This window comes from Hyaena hyaena, unplaced genomic scaffold, assembly GCF_003009895.1.
Source record: "Hyaena hyaena isolate Hyena2069 unplaced genomic scaffold, ASM300989v1 scaffold_169, whole genome shotgun sequence".
Taxonomy (NCBI): domain Eukaryota; kingdom Metazoa; phylum Chordata; class Mammalia; order Carnivora; family Hyaenidae; genus Hyaena; species Hyaena hyaena.
In genome coordinates, this window is record NW_024080801.1 from 932235 (window position 1) to 948837 (window position 16603).

Here is a 16603-nt window from a genome sequence, read left to right on the forward strand (position 1 = left end):
TCTAGGGTAGGTGCCCCATCACCCAGACTTTATCCACAAGGAGCTCGGGCACAGAGAGGTTCAGGGACATGCTCAAGCTCACACAGCTAAGTAGGAACGCAGGCTGCCCGGCTCCAGGACACCTGTGTTCCTCTCCGCACCCTCCTGCCGCCGAGGCCTCTTTTCCAAGGGTCACGACAGACAAACTTCCCACATCAGCCTGGGAGACGTCCCCCGGGGAGGCAGCAGAGTGACAGGGAACCCCGCGTCTGCAGAGGGAACACCTGTTTTGAGCCCCACTCTGCCCTCTGCACCTGTTTGCAAACATGAAAACCGGGGAACCACACACCAGCCCTTTCGGACTGCTGTGAGAATTCAAGTTCACGCCTAGCACGGCGTTGTGCGAGCTGACACAATTTCAGACCAATTTTACCTTATAGAACGCCGATGCTGGATTTCTGGACTATCCACAGAATTGGAGATTTGTGCCAACTTTGGATCGAACTTGGGAGCCATCCACGGATGTCCCTGCTTATTGGGAAAAGATGAGCCATACCTCGGCCCACCCTGGGCCCCTGCCACCGCTATCTCCTCCAGCCACGGCTTGACATGGCTGCCACAGATCCCCTCCGGCGGGCCTCCTGAGTTATTTTTATCCTTGCCTCACACCTGCTCTGACAGCTGGTGTTGTGTCCATTTACCAGATGGGGCAGCTGAGGTTAAGGGAGGTTAGGTGACTCGCCACAGTTGCACAGCAGCGAGTCACAGATGCATTTGAGAGGCTAACGCTCTGCTTCCTGAACCTCTGGGCACTCGGCGGGCAGACACTGAGCCAGGAGACACCCCCCCCCCCCCGCAGGTGAACCATCGGGGCTTTTTTAGTACTGAGCATGACCCCTTCCCAGAAGACGTGGGGGGGGGGGGCACAGGAAGGCGTGGCCGCCATAGAAACACAACAAACACACCCGAACGAGAAAAATAGCTTTTTGTTTTAATTCACTTTGATTTGGATCATTGGAAATGTTCAACAATAAATAAAACAGAGCAGAGGCTGAGGAAGGCAGACTCTCGCTAACTTCCTTCAAAACGCACCCCGGTCGGCCCTCAGCTACAGAACAAACACAGGAGCGAGGCAGGAGGGAAAAGAAAGCAAAGTTTACACCACCAACAAGGAATCAGACGCGGTCACAAGGAACAGAAAGTGCTCGAGAAACTTTGGCTTGGACGTGAATTCAGTGATGTGCTGGCGCGGCGGGGGTGGGGTGGGGGGCACGTTCATGTCCTGGGGGAGGGGAGGCAGGGTAAAGCTGGCCTCGGGCTCTCGGCCATCCACAGGTGGACACAGACGGAGTTCTGCCCAGGGAGAGAGGCTGAGCCAGGCAGGGGGTCAAGTTCAACACCAGTGCAGATCTCATGGGCCGAGAAGGAAAGCCGGGGGTGGGCTGGCCGCAGGGGGCCGGGAGCAGACGGCCGCTTGTAGGAAGCACATTGCTACTCATCTGGCGAGAAGCCGCTAATGCCCGGATGCCAGCACACCGTGTGCGCCGCCCTGCGGGTCTCTGCAGTTCCTCCACATCCCCTGCTCCTCTCTGTCCCCCAGAGGCGGCGGGCCGGTCTTCGGGACGAGCAAGAGGAAGGCTGACTCCATCTCAAGACCTGTGAGCCCAGACCACAGGGGAGGCTGACCAAGCGGGGGCCTGTGGGCACGTCTGCTTCCAACCAGATGTCCATGAGGGGCACAGCGATAACCCCGGGTGTGTGTGTGTGTGTGTGTGTGTGTGTGTGTGCACAAGGACAGCAGCTGGCTGACAGCACATGTCGAGCAACCGGCCATCTCGCGCTGGACAGCGGCCCCTCAGGGCTTACCCTTCCCTGGAGAGAGCATTTTTGGTGACACCCACATGGGTTCTTTTCTGTTTCCTGTTTTAGTGCTCAGGCTGCCTTGACGAGAACAGTTAAAGCAGACGTCAAGGTTCTAAGCATTCTCTGCGACTCAACTGCGGCCTGGACCCAGATGCCCAGTCCTCTGGCCCCCAGCACTTTACAAGCATCGCCCTCCCCGCCTTCGTGTCTGGCTTCCCTATTTTAAGTCCTGCTTTCTTGTACCCGGTTCTCCCGCTAAGCGCAGCCCGTGGGGCTCGCTGGGCCACACCTGCTGAGGCCAGAGTCTCAAAAGGCATCAGTTTAAGAATTTTCTTTTCTGCCTGATGATGGCTCTGGGGGCCAGGAGCTACAAGCCCATCCCGCTTTCTGCCCTAACTGGGGGGGGGGAGGAGGGGAGCAGGGCTCCGGGGGCATGTGAAAGCGGTGCTGGTTTTGCAGGACGTGACTGCGGCTCAAGAAAATCAGCGTCCTGGCTCTCTGGGGCCTGGAGAGGGTGCTGAGATCGCTCTCCCTCCTCAGCCCTGCTATTTCTGGCTTTAGGCTCTGCACTGATGAGCGCAGCAGGGACACCTCTGCTCCGTGCCCGGGGCCCAGGGCTGGCCTCCAAGGAGCCGAGGCTGGGAGCCCCACGGTGAGCGGTGAGAGCAGTGGACACTCTCGAGAGCTGGCTGGGTGCTTCGCGTTACCCACCCACAGAACACTGAGCGTGCCGATTCTCAGCCATCCTTACCCTCTGGGGTATAGACACTAACTGGCTTAAGCCAATCAGTGCATTCAGTCCCAGTCACAGTGACTGGAGCATATTGGGTCTGCCAAGCCAGTGACCGCAAATGTGTGCAGGGCGCTGGGAAAAGCAAGGTTTCTCCTCTGCTGGAGGGAGGGTGGCAGAAGGCGGGCCCCACCACGGGCAGCCTGAGAACGAGGCCGGTGGGGAGGAGGCAAAGACCCCCCCCTCCCCCGTCACTGTTCTCAGAGATGCTGGATGCAGCCCAGCTGGGAAAGCCCACCTCAGGGTGTTTGAAACAGAGCCAATGACGTCCTGTTTTTGCTCAAAGTGTTTGAGTCGGGCTGTCATAATTCTTGGTTCACTTTGGCAACTCGCTTCCCTCCTCTGGGCCCTGCTTCTCTGATCGGCCTCCCGGAAGGGAGAGACGGCCAGGACCGGGCAGCCTGCACCCACTGCCTCCCTGCAGGCACCTGTTCTGACTGGGCGATGCCTGGGAGCGGACTGGGTGCCCTGAGTCCGTCATTCCGGTACGGACTCGGGAAGAGCTCAGGAGTCCCCTCTGCCCGGTCTCAGCGGCCGCTGTCCTCGAGGGCTGTCCCCGAGACCAGTCAGCCAGCCGACAGCATTTATGATAAGGACGACGACCTCACGGTGGTTTATGAGCCTTCAACAGTCACGAGAGTCTTAGGTTCCGGGGGACTTTAAAGCTAGAACACGTTCTCTGTTGTTATTTTATAGACTACATTCCGGATTCTGAATCTCTGAGACTACTAAAGGCTAAGGAATCTGTCCCCACGACAATGCTCACATGCACAGGCTTGGGACCACTTCTGGGGACCCTTGTGACCTGCCTACCGCCACCTGCGGCCCTGAGCTCCCCACGTGCCTCCCTCCCTGTTTGTAGAGGGAGAGGCTGCAGCGGGGAGGGCAGGGAACAGGCGTGGCTTCTGAGACTGGCATGTCTCACACCCCCTCCAGGAAACAGTCGCACCTCCTCAAGGTAGCAGCTGCCTGTTAGCAAATGCTCTCAACAGGAAAAGTGGTTTTTCTGATGAAGAGTCAGTAACTGGAGCTCACAATCACTCCTCTTACACCCGTGACTCCACTCCCCACCTGGCCCCAAGGAAGTCCCGCTGAGCTTTGAGCTTTGGAGATTCTTAGCCCCAGCCAATCCACAATGACAGGAAGGGAGGTGGGGCCGAAGGGAAGGAGGGGCAGAGCACTCCGCACACCTACCAGCCTGAAATCTGCCCACCCGCAAGCCCCCAAGCCCTAGATACCCCACCGCCCAGCGCCCCGAATCTGAAGAGCCCTGCGAACCTAGATTCAAGCTCCTCCACGCCCCGGCTGCCAGGTGAAGCAAGAGCAGGCTCCACTCAGCGATCAGGACCGGCCACAGCGCCACAAAGTGCACACAACGTCCGCTGAACTAAAAGAATAAATCAATAAATAATCAGGAAGGCTGATGAGGAAAGATCAGAGCAGCCTGGGAGGGAGAGAATGAGGTATGTCTTCTCCGGCTCTGAAGGTGATGTTCCCGGGACGGTCCTACAACCCTAAGGAAAGTGCTGGCTGGTGGAGGTTACATGCGTGGCCTTGGAAGGTCATGGGCACCACATCCGACAGTCCGTGAACGCAAGTTAAGATGGTGTCCCGCCTTGGGACAGCACTGTCACCAGAGCTTTGCTCCCGCTCAGGCACCGCCTCAGGAAACTAGGAAAGACGTCCCGAGCCGCAGAGCAAGGGGGCAGCATTGCTGGGGGTCCCCTCTCCTGAGCCAAGGCTTTCGCCTTGTTTCAGTCGATGCGCGCGTCTCTCCCCCAAACACAAAGGCACACGGAAGCAGTCAGATCTGCTCTCAATCACGGTTACAGCCGCAGGGATCCGTCACTCAGGGACATCGCCTAGGAGAAGACACGTGCTGGAGTCTGAAACACCCACCAGGGTCTGGGAAGCCCTTCGGGGCGGGGCGCCTCTCCAGCCACCACAAAGGAGCTTTGGGAAGACAGAGAGGGGTGGGGGTGGGGGTTGTGGAGCCAAGTGAGGGAGGGGCCAGGCATCGTGCAGAGAAAGGCGCCATCTGGCCCCCAGGTCCACATGGTCCATCGTGGCTCTGTCCTGAGGCCGTCCCTGGGTCCCCGGGCAGAGTCCATCCTGGAAAACTGTCCTTTACTTTAGAATACAGAGTCCCAAGTGTCCGCCCCCTCCCCGGAAGCCAACGTGACCTCAGTGTTTGGAGACCGGACCCCCTGACCCCCTGCCCGCCGCGTCTCCCCACCTTCCTCTGGCTCCAGAACAGCAGGGAGGGGCTCTCCATGGAAGCCCAGTTGGGACACTTACTCCGCAGGCCCGGGGCTCGGGCACCTTGCCGAGGAGACGCTGCCACATGTTGGCGGGCAGGGGCTGCACCCCACCCCCCACCCCCGAGGCTGGCCCTCGAAGCTCCCGGGACAGAACGGCCCCGGCGAGAAGCGGGGGCTGGACGCGGAGAGGCGAGCCTCAGTCCTCCTTTGCAGCGTCATCTCCCCTTGAATATCCGGATTTTATTGATGGATGCCAAGGTGGCCGTCACGTTGGACTCGAAGTCCCCGTCGTGCACCCCGGTCTTGCGGAAAGCCCCCGCCGAAGGGTTGTTCTCCCAGTAGTGATGCCAGTTCCCCTTGCTGTCTGCCCCGAAGCCGTACAGGTCCACCTGCGGGGGAGAAGCGGAGGTCGGGACCGGACACCAGGCTTCGGGCAGAGCCTCTAAGAAGGGCAGGCACCCCCGACTCTCCAAACAACGCTTCCAAAGACACCCAGAGCCCCTTCCCTGTGGAACCCGCCCAGTTCCTCACTGGGACTCCCAGGGGCTCCGTGAAGCAAAAGCAACGTATGTAAAAAGTCAAGGCTAAGGTCAGAAGGCACGCTAGGAGGCTGGCACGTGGGTGGCCCTGAGGCTGCCGGGGGCAGGACAGCTTCCTCTCCTGGGAGGGAGGCTCCTGGGGCTGGGGGGGGGGGGGGGGGGGGGGGGGGAGGGGACAGCAGGGCTCCCAGCTCTGCCACCTGCTGGTGGAGCCAGGGAGCGCCAAACCACTATTCTGAGCCTCACTTTTCTCATCCGGAAAATGGGCCAAGAGGAATGACCACGTTGAGGCAGGTGGTAGATGCTGACTTTTTTCTTCCCTTAAGCTAATATCCATGTGGCCCAGGGGCCCTCACCGGCCAGTGGGTGGGGGGCCATTCCCACATGTGACAAGCGTGTACTGAGCACTTCCTCCGTGCCAAGCAGTGCGATAAATACATCCAGGTTCCTCAACAGGGCCAGGCATCAGGTGTCACAGACCTCGGAGCCTGTGACTCACCCACGAGCACCGGTGAGGACGGGGGCTCACATCAGGGCTCCCGCGGCACAGAGGACGGCAGGGCCAATGACTCAAGGGACCTGAGACGGCAGGTGACATTTGAACTGGGCCTCGGGAGAGGAGTGGAAGATGTCCAGGAAGGAATATGCCCTCCGGGAGAGGAAATGCTATCTGGGCCGCAGCAGCGCTGAGGGCAGATTTGGGAGGGGGGGGCAGGAGACAGCTCTGTGGCCCGCTGTCCTGAAGGCCAGCAGGGTAGCAGCGGCCTGGGGGCAGGAGGCAAGGGGAGGGGGCAGGCAGCCAGGTGAGGCGAGGAGGAGAGGCAGCTTTGGGAGACCCCAGGCTTCTGGGGACAGTGCGGGGTGGGGGAGAGGGCGGTGACAGAAGGCCCCTCTCCCTCCCTGGATTTCACCCAGAAGCCAGGAGGGGGGGCCGGGGATGGTTGCCCCACCTGACGCAGGGGCCAGGGAGGAAGTAGGTGTTGTGGGCCCCTCTCCTCTGCCCAGGGTGGCAGGGAGCACCCCACATCAGGCACGGGCAGGGCCTGGCGGACGGTCAGGCAGGTCCACAGAGGAAAACACAAAACACGCTGGGCATGATCACTGGTTCTCAGCCTCAGTGAATAGTGGAACCCCTGGGTGCCTGGTCCCCACAGTCAGAAATCCTGGTGAACACGGGCGGAGTGTGGTGTTGGTGCTGAGATTTAGCTCTGGGGATGATTCTAATAGCGGCCTAGATTGAGACCCCAGCCCTCCCCCCTTCCAATCTGCTCCATCACTCTGGCCCCTACTCCGAGCCTCCACCCACGGCCTGTGACTCGGCCTCCGGAGCCCACACAGAGCGAGGAGGAACTCTCGCCCCAGAATCTTCTCGTGAATGCCCAGAGCAGCGCTGCAAGGCCCAGCGCAGAGATGAGGGACCGGAGTTTCCGGAAGGAGAGCTACGCGGGGCCAGGGGTGGGGCTGGAGGTCAGCCCGACGGCAGCCATGCTCGCTGATGCTCTCAGAAATGTGGAACGGGGTGGGGGGTCCCCTGAGTGGGGGCGGCCCCAACGCTCTCAGAAACGTGGAACGGGGGGCGGCCTGGCAGGCACGGGGTGGGGGGCGTACCTCATCGCAGATGTGCAGCGAGAAGATGACAGACAGGATGCCGGTGGACGGGTACCGCCCGTGGCCCTGCAGCCAGCTGTCAAAGACGTACTTGATGAAGGCCGGGTGATAGATCAGGATCTGAAGGAAGACAGAGGCCCCCGTGAGCACCTGTCAGGTGCCCCGCACCACTGTGCCGCGGGGGACAGGGCGGCGAACGGAGCCCGCACCCCTGCGCTCGGGGGCCTTCCGTCTAGTGGGAAGGGCGGCTAACCACGGAGGCAAAGAGTGCTGGCGCACAGCTGCGGAGCCGGGGAGGGAAATCCAGCAGAGAGGCAATAAAGTACAGGGGTGGGGAGACGGCTGGCTGAGAAGGGGACATCGGGTGACCTTCAAATCGGGCCAGGGAGGTTCCAGGGAACGGCGTGTGGTGGGGACAGGGACGCCCGTCACAGGGCAGAACACGGGCGCCGAGCCACCCACCCATCCTGCCGAGTGTGGGTCTGAGTGACCTCGGTCTACATGTCTACAACACGACCCTGTTTGCTGGCTTTCCCTCTCCTCGTGGGAAGTGCTCAGAGAGGCTCCGTGATGGGCCTGGTATCACACAGTCAGGTGGCCAAGCCAGGAGGTGTCTGGTATCAGCCCTGCCCTGGACTCCACCGCCACGGCTGCCGTGAGGACAGCGAAGGGTACTTCTCAAGGCGGTAGAGGGAATGCGTGTCCAGGAAGCCCAGCGCCGGCCCGCAGGAATGGACTGGAGCCCAGGACCATGCAGGTCTGTGGTCATCATTCAGCCGGGCCTCAAGGTACTGCCATTCACCCACTGGGCCCTACAGGGATGCCATATGGCTTCCCCCCGACCCCCACCCCTGCTCCCTGGTCAGTGCACCCAGTGCTGGGAGGGCTCCAATTCCAGCCATACCACCAGCAGGCTGTGTGTTTCTAAGCAAGTTACTCAGCCTCTCTGATCCTGACTCACCATCTAAAAAGGACAGCACATGCAAAGGACCAGTAGAACGGACGCTTCATTTCTTTCATGTTCCCGCCCTTTGCCCATGTCTCCGCCAAGCCCGTACCAGGGGCACCCTGGGGACAATGGAGCTATGGGGCCGGGAGGTGAGGTCTGGCTTGGAGAAGCGCACGCACACCACGGAGGCCTGGTTCTCAAAGAGCGGCCGGCGTCAGCAGCGCTGGCGGGCTGGTAAAAGCCCGGATTGCTGGGCCACCGCCTTCTCCTAGAGCTTCTGACTCAGCAGGTCTGGGGCGGGCCTGCACCCTGGCATCTGTGACAGGGTCCCTGCAATGCTGCTGGTCCGGGGCCCCCACTCGGGAGGACTTTCCCAGTGTTTCGAGCAGGGAGGCTGAGCGGAGGCCCAAGGGGTCTCTGCAGCCAGGGTCTGCGCAGGGGAGAGGGGTGCTCTCTGCAGCGTACAGAGCCTTCCAAGGGGCCGAGCCCGACTCACCTTATTCTTTTTCACTTTGATCTTCGCGGGGACAGGAACGTAGGTGCTGCCAGGGAGAAAGAGGAGGTGTTACTGTGCTGGTGGGTGGGGAGGGTCAAGGCCGCCTGCACAGGGCTGGGGGCTCCGGATGGGAGACACTGGAGAGGGAGGGAGGGACGGCCTCCCTGCCTCAGCCCTGCCCTCCTGTAGCAGTGGCCTGCTGTAGACACTAGAGGGCGCTCTTGGCTAATCCAAGAACTTTAAAATGCTGCTTTCCCCCAGGAAAATCAAGGGGTGAGGGGAGAGGGGCGACTTGCTCCAAGTCAGAAGGAGCACAGCAGAGGCCGGAGCCAGGAGCACCCATTCCCGCTGCCGCGGCGCTGGCTGATGAGCCCCACGAACGCCCCCTTTCCATCTGCAAGGTTACATGTGCCCTAAGGTGAAGGGGCCTCCCCCGCGCCCAGCGGACTCACTGAGAGATGGTGCCCGTGGTGGTGGCACTGACCACCCACTCCAGGTCGGTGGTCTTGAAGGGGACCAGGACCATGCTGACGTTCTCCCCCAGCTCCCTGAAGCTCTCGGGGTACACCAGGTGGTGCGTGGTCTTGCTCCCCACGTCGGCCTCAAAGCCCGCTGTGGGCGCCTTGTTCATCCTGGGGGACAAGGGACAGAGGGTCACGCACCGCATCACACGGGCACGGCTGCGGAGGCTCCGCGAGCCTGTGAGGCCACCGCGAGTGCGGCGCCCTCCGAGGCGGGGCCCCAGCTTCCTCAGCTTCAGACACAGCACAAAAGCTGGCGCCGTCTGTCTCCTCTCCTACGATCCGAAGTGAGCCCGACCGTGGGCTCTGCAGACGACCTACGACGCACAGGAACCGTCCTGCCCTAGTGACACACCTGGCTAACACCTCGGTGACAACGGCACCTGGCAGGTGTTCCGTGGCCCTACTTTGCGGTGGAAGAAGTCTGCACGCAGAGAATTTGTCCCAGGACAGAGCCACCGAGTGTCAGCCTTGAAGGCACGTTTGTCTGACCAGCTCACCCTCACCGCGGACATTCCTGCTGCCCGCCGGGGACACTGAGGCTCCCAGAAGCCAGGCGAGTGGTCTACAGACAAACGCAGAGACCACAGAAACAGGAGACTGTTCTAGAAGGCGCCTGGGGAGCAGCAGCCCCACTGCTGCCTGTCCTGGCGCTGAGGCGCTTGCGAGCCCGGGAGCCGAGGGAAGGGCGTGATGTAGGTTATCAGGGACACCCAGGACACATGACTTGCTGGAGGATGTCTCACTTGGCAACGGGGAAACGATTTACGTTAAAAACGTATCATTTTATTGTGGCCTGGATTGTAAAACGAAACTGAATTCTATTTTTTTTTTTAACGTTTTATTTATTTCTAAGAGAGAGAGAGAGGCAGCGTGAGCAGGGGAGGGTCAGAGAGAGAGGGAGATACAGAATCCGAAATAGGCTCCAAGCTCTGAGCTGTCAGCACAGAGCCGGACCCGGGGCTCAAACCCACAAACCGTGAGATCATGACCTGAGCCGAAGTCGGACGCCCAACCGACTGAGCCACCCAGGCGCCCCAAGATGGGACTGAATTTTAAAGATTAAACGAGACTCTTCAAATAGATCGTGCCCTCTCGCCAGGCACCTCCCGTGCCCACTGGCTGCCTCCCTCGCATCGTTTCCCGTCTGGGTCCAAAGAGATGTTGCGAGCCCAGTTCCTTCCTACAACGCACGGCTGGGGAAACCGAGGCCCTCGGGAGGTAGTGGGGGGGGCGCTGGGGTCCGCAGGGAAGCCTGTCCAGGCCAGGACAGGGGCCCCGACCTCCAGACCCTGAGCCAAGGCGCCACTGAGCTCCGAGGGGCAGGTGCTCACCTCAGCACGAAGTCGTGGCCGTCTATCTGGGGCCCGTACCAGGACGCCCTCAGGTTCCCAGAGTTGCCCACGACGGCGCAGCGCCGGCAGCCCCCCAACTTCTTCTCCAGCAGGGGGTCCACGTCCCCAGGCACCACCTGGAACAGCTCCTTGATGGTGTCGTTCAGGTTAGTGGGTTGTTTCTCCCGCTGGAGCCTCTGCGGGGGGAGGACGGAAGGAGAAGGTGAGTCCCCCTCTGCTGCCTCTGGGGGGTCTGCTCAGCCACCCGGCTGCCGGCCCGAGCCCCTGACTTGTGCTCACTGGGCCCCAAGCCCCCCCTTCATGTTCACTGGGCCCCAAACCCCACCTCGTGCTCACTGGGCCCCAAGCCTCCCCACCAGTGCTCACTGGGTCCCGAGCCCCCCCCAATGCTCACCGGGCCCCTGCCCCCCGCCCCCCGCCATGCTCATTGGACCCCTCCCTGGCACCTTCCTTTTTGCTGCACACCTGGAGGCTGAGGAAGCACAGACAGCCACCCCCGCTCCGGAAGCCCAGGGGCCCCTCTAGGAGATGGAAAGAGATCCCTCACTCCCTCCGCAGATGTTTTCTGAGCACCTACTGTGTGCTAGCGACTCTGCCAGCCACTGAGGCATTGAGACGGGATAACATGAGAAAGCCACAGGAGAGAAGGGTCAAGTGACCCTCCATGCCCACCACCCCCGCCTCTGCTCCCTTCATCCTCCTGCCCATCCCCCCACTCCTCCGCCCCCACCTCCACCAGGGACCACTGGGCCCCAGCCCTCTGCTGGACGCATCAAGGCCTCCGTGTCTGCCTAGCAAATTGCTTTCACCTCTAAGACCCAGCTCAGCACTTCCGACCCCCTCACTCCTGGTAGAACCCGGTGGCGTTTCCTAAGGAGCACTCCCTCCGGCCCTGTCGCCATGCCACCATGTATACACCACACCGCACTACACCGTGTATACACCACACCGCACCGGGCACACACCGCACCACACTGGGTATACGCCGCACCACACCACACCGGGTATACACCACACCACACCGCGTACACACCACACCACACCGGGTACACACCCCACCACACCGGGTATACACCACACCGCACCAGAACTGCAAGCGGGTAGGGTATTCTGGGGCCCAGGCTGGTGGAATCAACATGCCCCAAATTCCAATCAGGATTTGAACCCAGGCTTTTAAAATCCGAATGTAAAGTCTCTCCCACAACAGGGCCCCGGCCTCAGACCCTTGGGAAAGCCCGGCCGCTGGAACGGCAGGGGCCCGGAGGAGGTGGCTGTGGGGTGAGTCCCAGCACCTCTCGGGGCACTAGGCAGGGGCAGTGGCTGGGCAACAAAGGAGAGGCTAGAGCTTGCTTTGGCTGGACATCAGTGGCGGCGCAGATGGGGACACACGCAGTCCCCCACCGCCCCGTGACGGGGCAATCGCGTCTCCACAGGAGAGGCCTGACGGTAAGCCCAGGCGGTGTCCTCGCACCTGTCACGGGAGCGCCGCGGGCAGTAGGTCCTGGGCCGCTCAGCTCACCCGCTCGGAGGTTATGAGACATAAAAACGAGGGAGAGAGAGAACGACAGCGGCTGGTGAGCAGAGGGAGAAACCGGAGCCCGCGTACGCTGTTGGTGGGGATGTAAAACAGCGCGGCCGCCACGTAAGACAAACACAGAGCCACCGTGTGAGCCGGCAGCTCTGCCCCGAAGCACATCCTCGCCAGCGGAAAGCCGGGTCCCCAACAGGACCTTGTCCTTCACGTTCGCAGCAGCCGCGAAGCGGAAGCAAGTCGGATTTGCACAGACAAGTGAGCGCACGGGACAGGTGTGGAATATCACGCGGGCATAAAAAAGAAGGAAAGTGATAGATGCTACGGCGTGGCAGGGCCTTGGAAACACGCTTCGTGAGGTAGGGCAGGAAGACAAATACTGAGGGGTCCCTCTTCTGCGAGGTCCCTAGAGGCGTCAGACTCATAGAGACAGAAGGTGGAATGGTGGCTTCCGGGGGGCGTGGGGTGGAGGGAGGGGAATTAGCATGTATCAGGTGCAGGGGTTGGGGACATGACGAAAAAACGCTGGCCTTAGACGGTGGTGAAGGTCACGCAACAGCGCGAATGTACTTAATGCCACTGAGATGGCCAATCCTGTACATTTGACACAGTGACACAGAACAATCCCCTGCCTAACACCTGCTCCTGACAGCACCTCCCGGGAGCTCCGAGTGGGGAGTCACTGAGGACTTTGCCGGGACTCAGGGAGAGGACTCAGTAGGGCTGGAAAGGGCCCAAGAACCTGCATTTCCAACAGCTCCCGGGCGATGCTGGCACAGGCAGAGGGCCCCATCCAGATAGCAGGCGTCCCCAGAGATGGCCCCACCCGGGAAGGGCCCCTGTGCACCCAGAAGACGTGCTCAGGACCAGTGTCTTCACACTGTGTCATCACCTCAGAGCCCGACACCGTCTGTAGGATTAAGGGCAGCGTGGCACTCTCTAATCCAGCGCTCAGCAATATTTACTGAGCTCCTAGCGTATCACACGTGTGTGCGCTTTGCCTTGGGGGCCCCGGGGTTTGATGCCAACAGAAGACGGGACTCAGGAGCACAGCCCCACATCGCCTCACCCGGCTGTTACTACCTGACTCCTCACTGATAGCTCATCGCAGAAACAGAAAAAGAAAAAAAAAAAAAAACAAGTTCATCTTAAAGGGAAATCTCACATCCCCACCACAAATGGAAAGCAAGGATTACTTGGTAGAAAAAAAAAAAGTAATTGCAGAGAACAATGTAAACAAAGTAATGTTTCATTCCGGCTCCGACGGTGGCTTGCCCGGGCAAGCTGCCCACCCTCCGTCAGAAGGAAGAGTTAGAAGGAAGACGGGCAGGTGCTGAAGTGCATCAGGGAACATCGGGTCAAGTTAAAGTCCTTGCAAATGCAGACACCGCAAGACAACGACAGCGGCCTCATCTGACGCCCTCACGTCACCTAGAATCACGCTGCCGGCCACGCAAGGTGGCACGTGGCCCCACATCAGCAATTCGGGGTCTGCTGTGGTGCTTTACTGGAGACCCCGAGGCCCAGAGAGGGGAAGGGGCGAGGCCTCCGGGCACCGGCATCAACATGGCAGCAGCTAAGCCCAGAAGAACCTGGGTAGGAAAGACGGGCTGTGTTCCTGCAGATTAGAATCCGAAATCGCCCCCCCTGCCCCCCCGCTCACCCCCCCCCCCGCCAGCTGGCTTGGTCTGGGCAGGGCCCTCAGTGCCACATCCCTGCCCTGTCCTCCTCGGGAAGGAATATCCCCATTTCCCTGCCTTTCATAAGTAACAGTAAGAGCACTACCAGGCTGCCGAGTCAAGCATCGGAGAGAATGTTGAGCTCAAAGTTCAAAGGCCCCCTCCCCTTCTCACTGGTCCTGAGGAGTTTTCCAGGACCCCGGTCTGCCTCCAGCCCCTGCCCCAGAGGTGCCGACTGGGGCCCGGCTCCTCGAGGACGCACTGCATCTTAGGGCACGGCCAGGAAGCAGAGGCCAAGTCCAGGATGTGGGTGAGTGGGGCCGGCGCTGTCTGCAGCCAGGGAGGGCGGGGACATGGTGTCCCATGCGGGGTCCCCCTCAGCGGGCTGAGACAGGGAGGCGCATGCCCTGGGCACGCTCTCGCTCAGAGCACAGCCTGGGAAGAGCCTCGCTCAGTGCACCTGCCCTTGCGCTTGACCCCACGGGAGTCCTGGGGGCGGGAAGTGTAGCACAGACTGTCCAGCCTGGAGGCCTGATGTCTGGCCTCCAGAGCCCCTGTGGCCACCCATGCGTGTGCTGCAGAGTGGCACCCTCTCCGCCCACCCTTCCTTCCTTCTCCGTCCAGGAAACCCTGCCCTTCCTTCCTGATCCAGCCTGCCATGCGGCGGCAGGAGAGCCTCCCCAAACCCCCCAATACTGATCTTTGACTTAAGCACGTGCCCAGACCTCAGGGCCCTGAGCACGGGCGTAGTGTGACCCACAGCTGCTGAGGGCTTGCCTGCCGGCCCCCTCGGAATCCGAGCCACAAGCACAGGCGTGACATACAGCAGCCTGCTCCCTGTGTGTTTGCTGGGCTTGCTGAGGAAGTGAATGACCTCTACCAGAGCCGACACACACTCACACACCCGTGGGACCCATCGCTGCTGAGCCCCCCATCATGTGCTCGATGCCGTGTGACCTGGGCAGGTTAGAGCAGGGACTTGCTGGACTTTGAAAGCTCATTGTCGGTGAGAGTGTGCCTTCTTGCTTTTTTTTTTTTTTAAGTTTATCTATTTATCTATCTATCTATCTATCTATCTATCTATCTATCTATCGGGAGAGAGACAAAGAGTGAGCAAGCGAGTGAGGGAATCCCAAGCAGACTCTGCACCGCCAGCACAGAGCCTGACGCGGGGCCAGAACTCACAAACTGCGGGATCATCACCTGAGCCGAAACCAAGAGTCGGACACTTCACATACCGAGCAGCCCAGGCGCCTCATCCCTTCTGTGGTTCTTCTTACAGACCAGGCCCTGCGCTAAGAACGTCGTAGGCATTTTTTCATTTATTTCCTATAACCAGCCTATGAGAAAGGTGGTATGAGGCACCCATTTTACAGGTGAGAAAACTGAGGTGCAGAGGGGTGGAGTGGGTTCCCCAGGGTCCCCAAGATATGAATAGCCGGCCCTGACTCCACAGCATGTCCTTGCACTAGAATGTGATCCCACGGTGCCCCTCACCAGTGAAGAACGGAGGTGAGACGGCCTCACCGTGAAGGGGTGTGGTGTGGCGAAGCCCGGGGGTGGGCAGGCAGTGCCTGGAAACCTTGGCCCGAGTGGCACGTGGCACCGGATGGGGGCTACTATTGTCAAGTGCACTGAGCACGATGCTTGGGGCAGGAAGAGGTCTTCTGTGGTCGGGGCAGGAGCCGGAGGGTCCCACTGTGTGTGGCCTGTGTCAGGAGTGGAAATGTGGCGGGGACACAGGGGACCCTGCCCTGGGCCTGGGACAGAGACGGGAGGAGAAGGTCAGCAGGCTGATGGGGGGCGGGCACCGAGCCCAAGCGGGACCCTATGTGATGGCCTCTGTCTTCTGCTGCCTTCAGGGCTACGTCTGCCTTGTGTTTTCCACCTGCCGGGAGGCCCCGGAGACCCACGGGGACCTTGAAGCTCAGAGACGCGGGACCCCACAGTTCTGGCCTCAGACTCCTCCTGGCTCAGCCGGTCGGCCCTGGGCCCTGACACTTGCGTTCTCCCGAGTTTCCCACAGCCCTGGGAGAGGACGGATGAAGGCTCTGTGGGCCCAGCTCCCCCGTGACGGCTGAGTGGCCTTGGCCAGGACCGGCTGGGCGTCCCCGGCACAGACGAAGCCGGGAAATGCCGACTCAGCCGTCTGCTCCACACCCAGGCTCCCAGGGGTCTGGGGCGCCCTGAGCGTGGGGAGAGTCTGGGGCTGCATCCTCTGTCATATGGCACGAGCCACCTTCCGCTGGCTTCTGCTGGAAGCTCTAGGCCCGGCTCCTTTCTATTGATTTCTATCGTGGAGGGCTCTCTCTTCCCAGCGCCGGCCTCTTCCAAGTGGCCACCAAGGGCTGAGCTCCAGAAAAAGAAGGGCTGCAGATAAGAGCTGGGGGTGGGAACGTGGGCGGACAAGTTGATAAACGCGAACAGTCACTTGGCAAAACGATCAGCCTTGGGAAGTGCTGGGGAAGAAAAAAAGCAAATTCAGTACTACTTGCCCATTCGGCCAGCGAAACGAAATAGAAACGTGAGAGGCTGATGTTCGCAGCGTTGGAGAGAACGTGGCGCGGCGGCTGGGATACCCTCAAGCCGAGACTCCGCATGACGAAGAGGTTCACCGGGAAGCACTCCTGATAAGATCCAGAAAGTCAGGAGCAGAATCCGGGGACCCCGATGCCGGGTCCTAATTTCTAAGTGCGGAAGGCACAGAGCACGCTCTGAGACGATACAGACATTACAGCAACACACTGGTTTGCTTTTTTGTACCTCTTTATACATTCTGGGCTCCGCCAGCCTGAGAGTTTTAGAAACTGCCCTCCCTGAGGGCCTTAGGGAAGGAGGTAGCTGAATACTGTCCCGGCCCTCCACTCTAGAAGTTTCTCACCAGTATTTCTAGGTAATGAGGGCTGGATCGGAATGCGCTGTTGTGCGCAAGTCGCTCTTCTTTTCTGAGCTTTCTCTTCTCTACCCCAGTGGTCTCAGGGGCAATTCTGCAGCCCCTGCCCCTGTCGGGGTCATCTGAGAGCACCTGGAGA

The 16603-nt window shown here is 60.6% G+C and overlaps 1 protein-coding gene across 3 annotated transcripts in view; it reads right to left on the reverse strand.

Annotated features, from left to right (window-relative positions):
* Nucleotides 1-947: 947 nt before the first annotated feature.
* Nucleotides 948-16603, reverse strand: part of ST3GAL1 (ST3 beta-galactoside alpha-2,3-sialyltransferase 1) — a 93830-nt gene continuing 78174 nt past the window's right edge. For all 3 annotated transcript variants that reach the window (XM_039240192.1, XM_039240193.1, XM_039240194.1), the window contains 5 exons: nucleotides 10341-10537; nucleotides 8938-9117; nucleotides 8486-8531; nucleotides 7041-7160; nucleotides 948-5282 (listed from right to left, as the gene is read on the reverse strand). In XM_039240192.1, the coding sequence (XP_039096123.1) occupies nucleotides 5109-5282; nucleotides 7041-7160; nucleotides 8486-8531; nucleotides 8938-9117; nucleotides 10341-10537 (717 nt within the window). In that variant the 3' untranslated portion in view covers nucleotides 948-5108. The remainder of the gene's footprint in view (nucleotides 5283-7040; nucleotides 7161-8485; nucleotides 8532-8937; nucleotides 9118-10340; nucleotides 10538-16603) is intronic.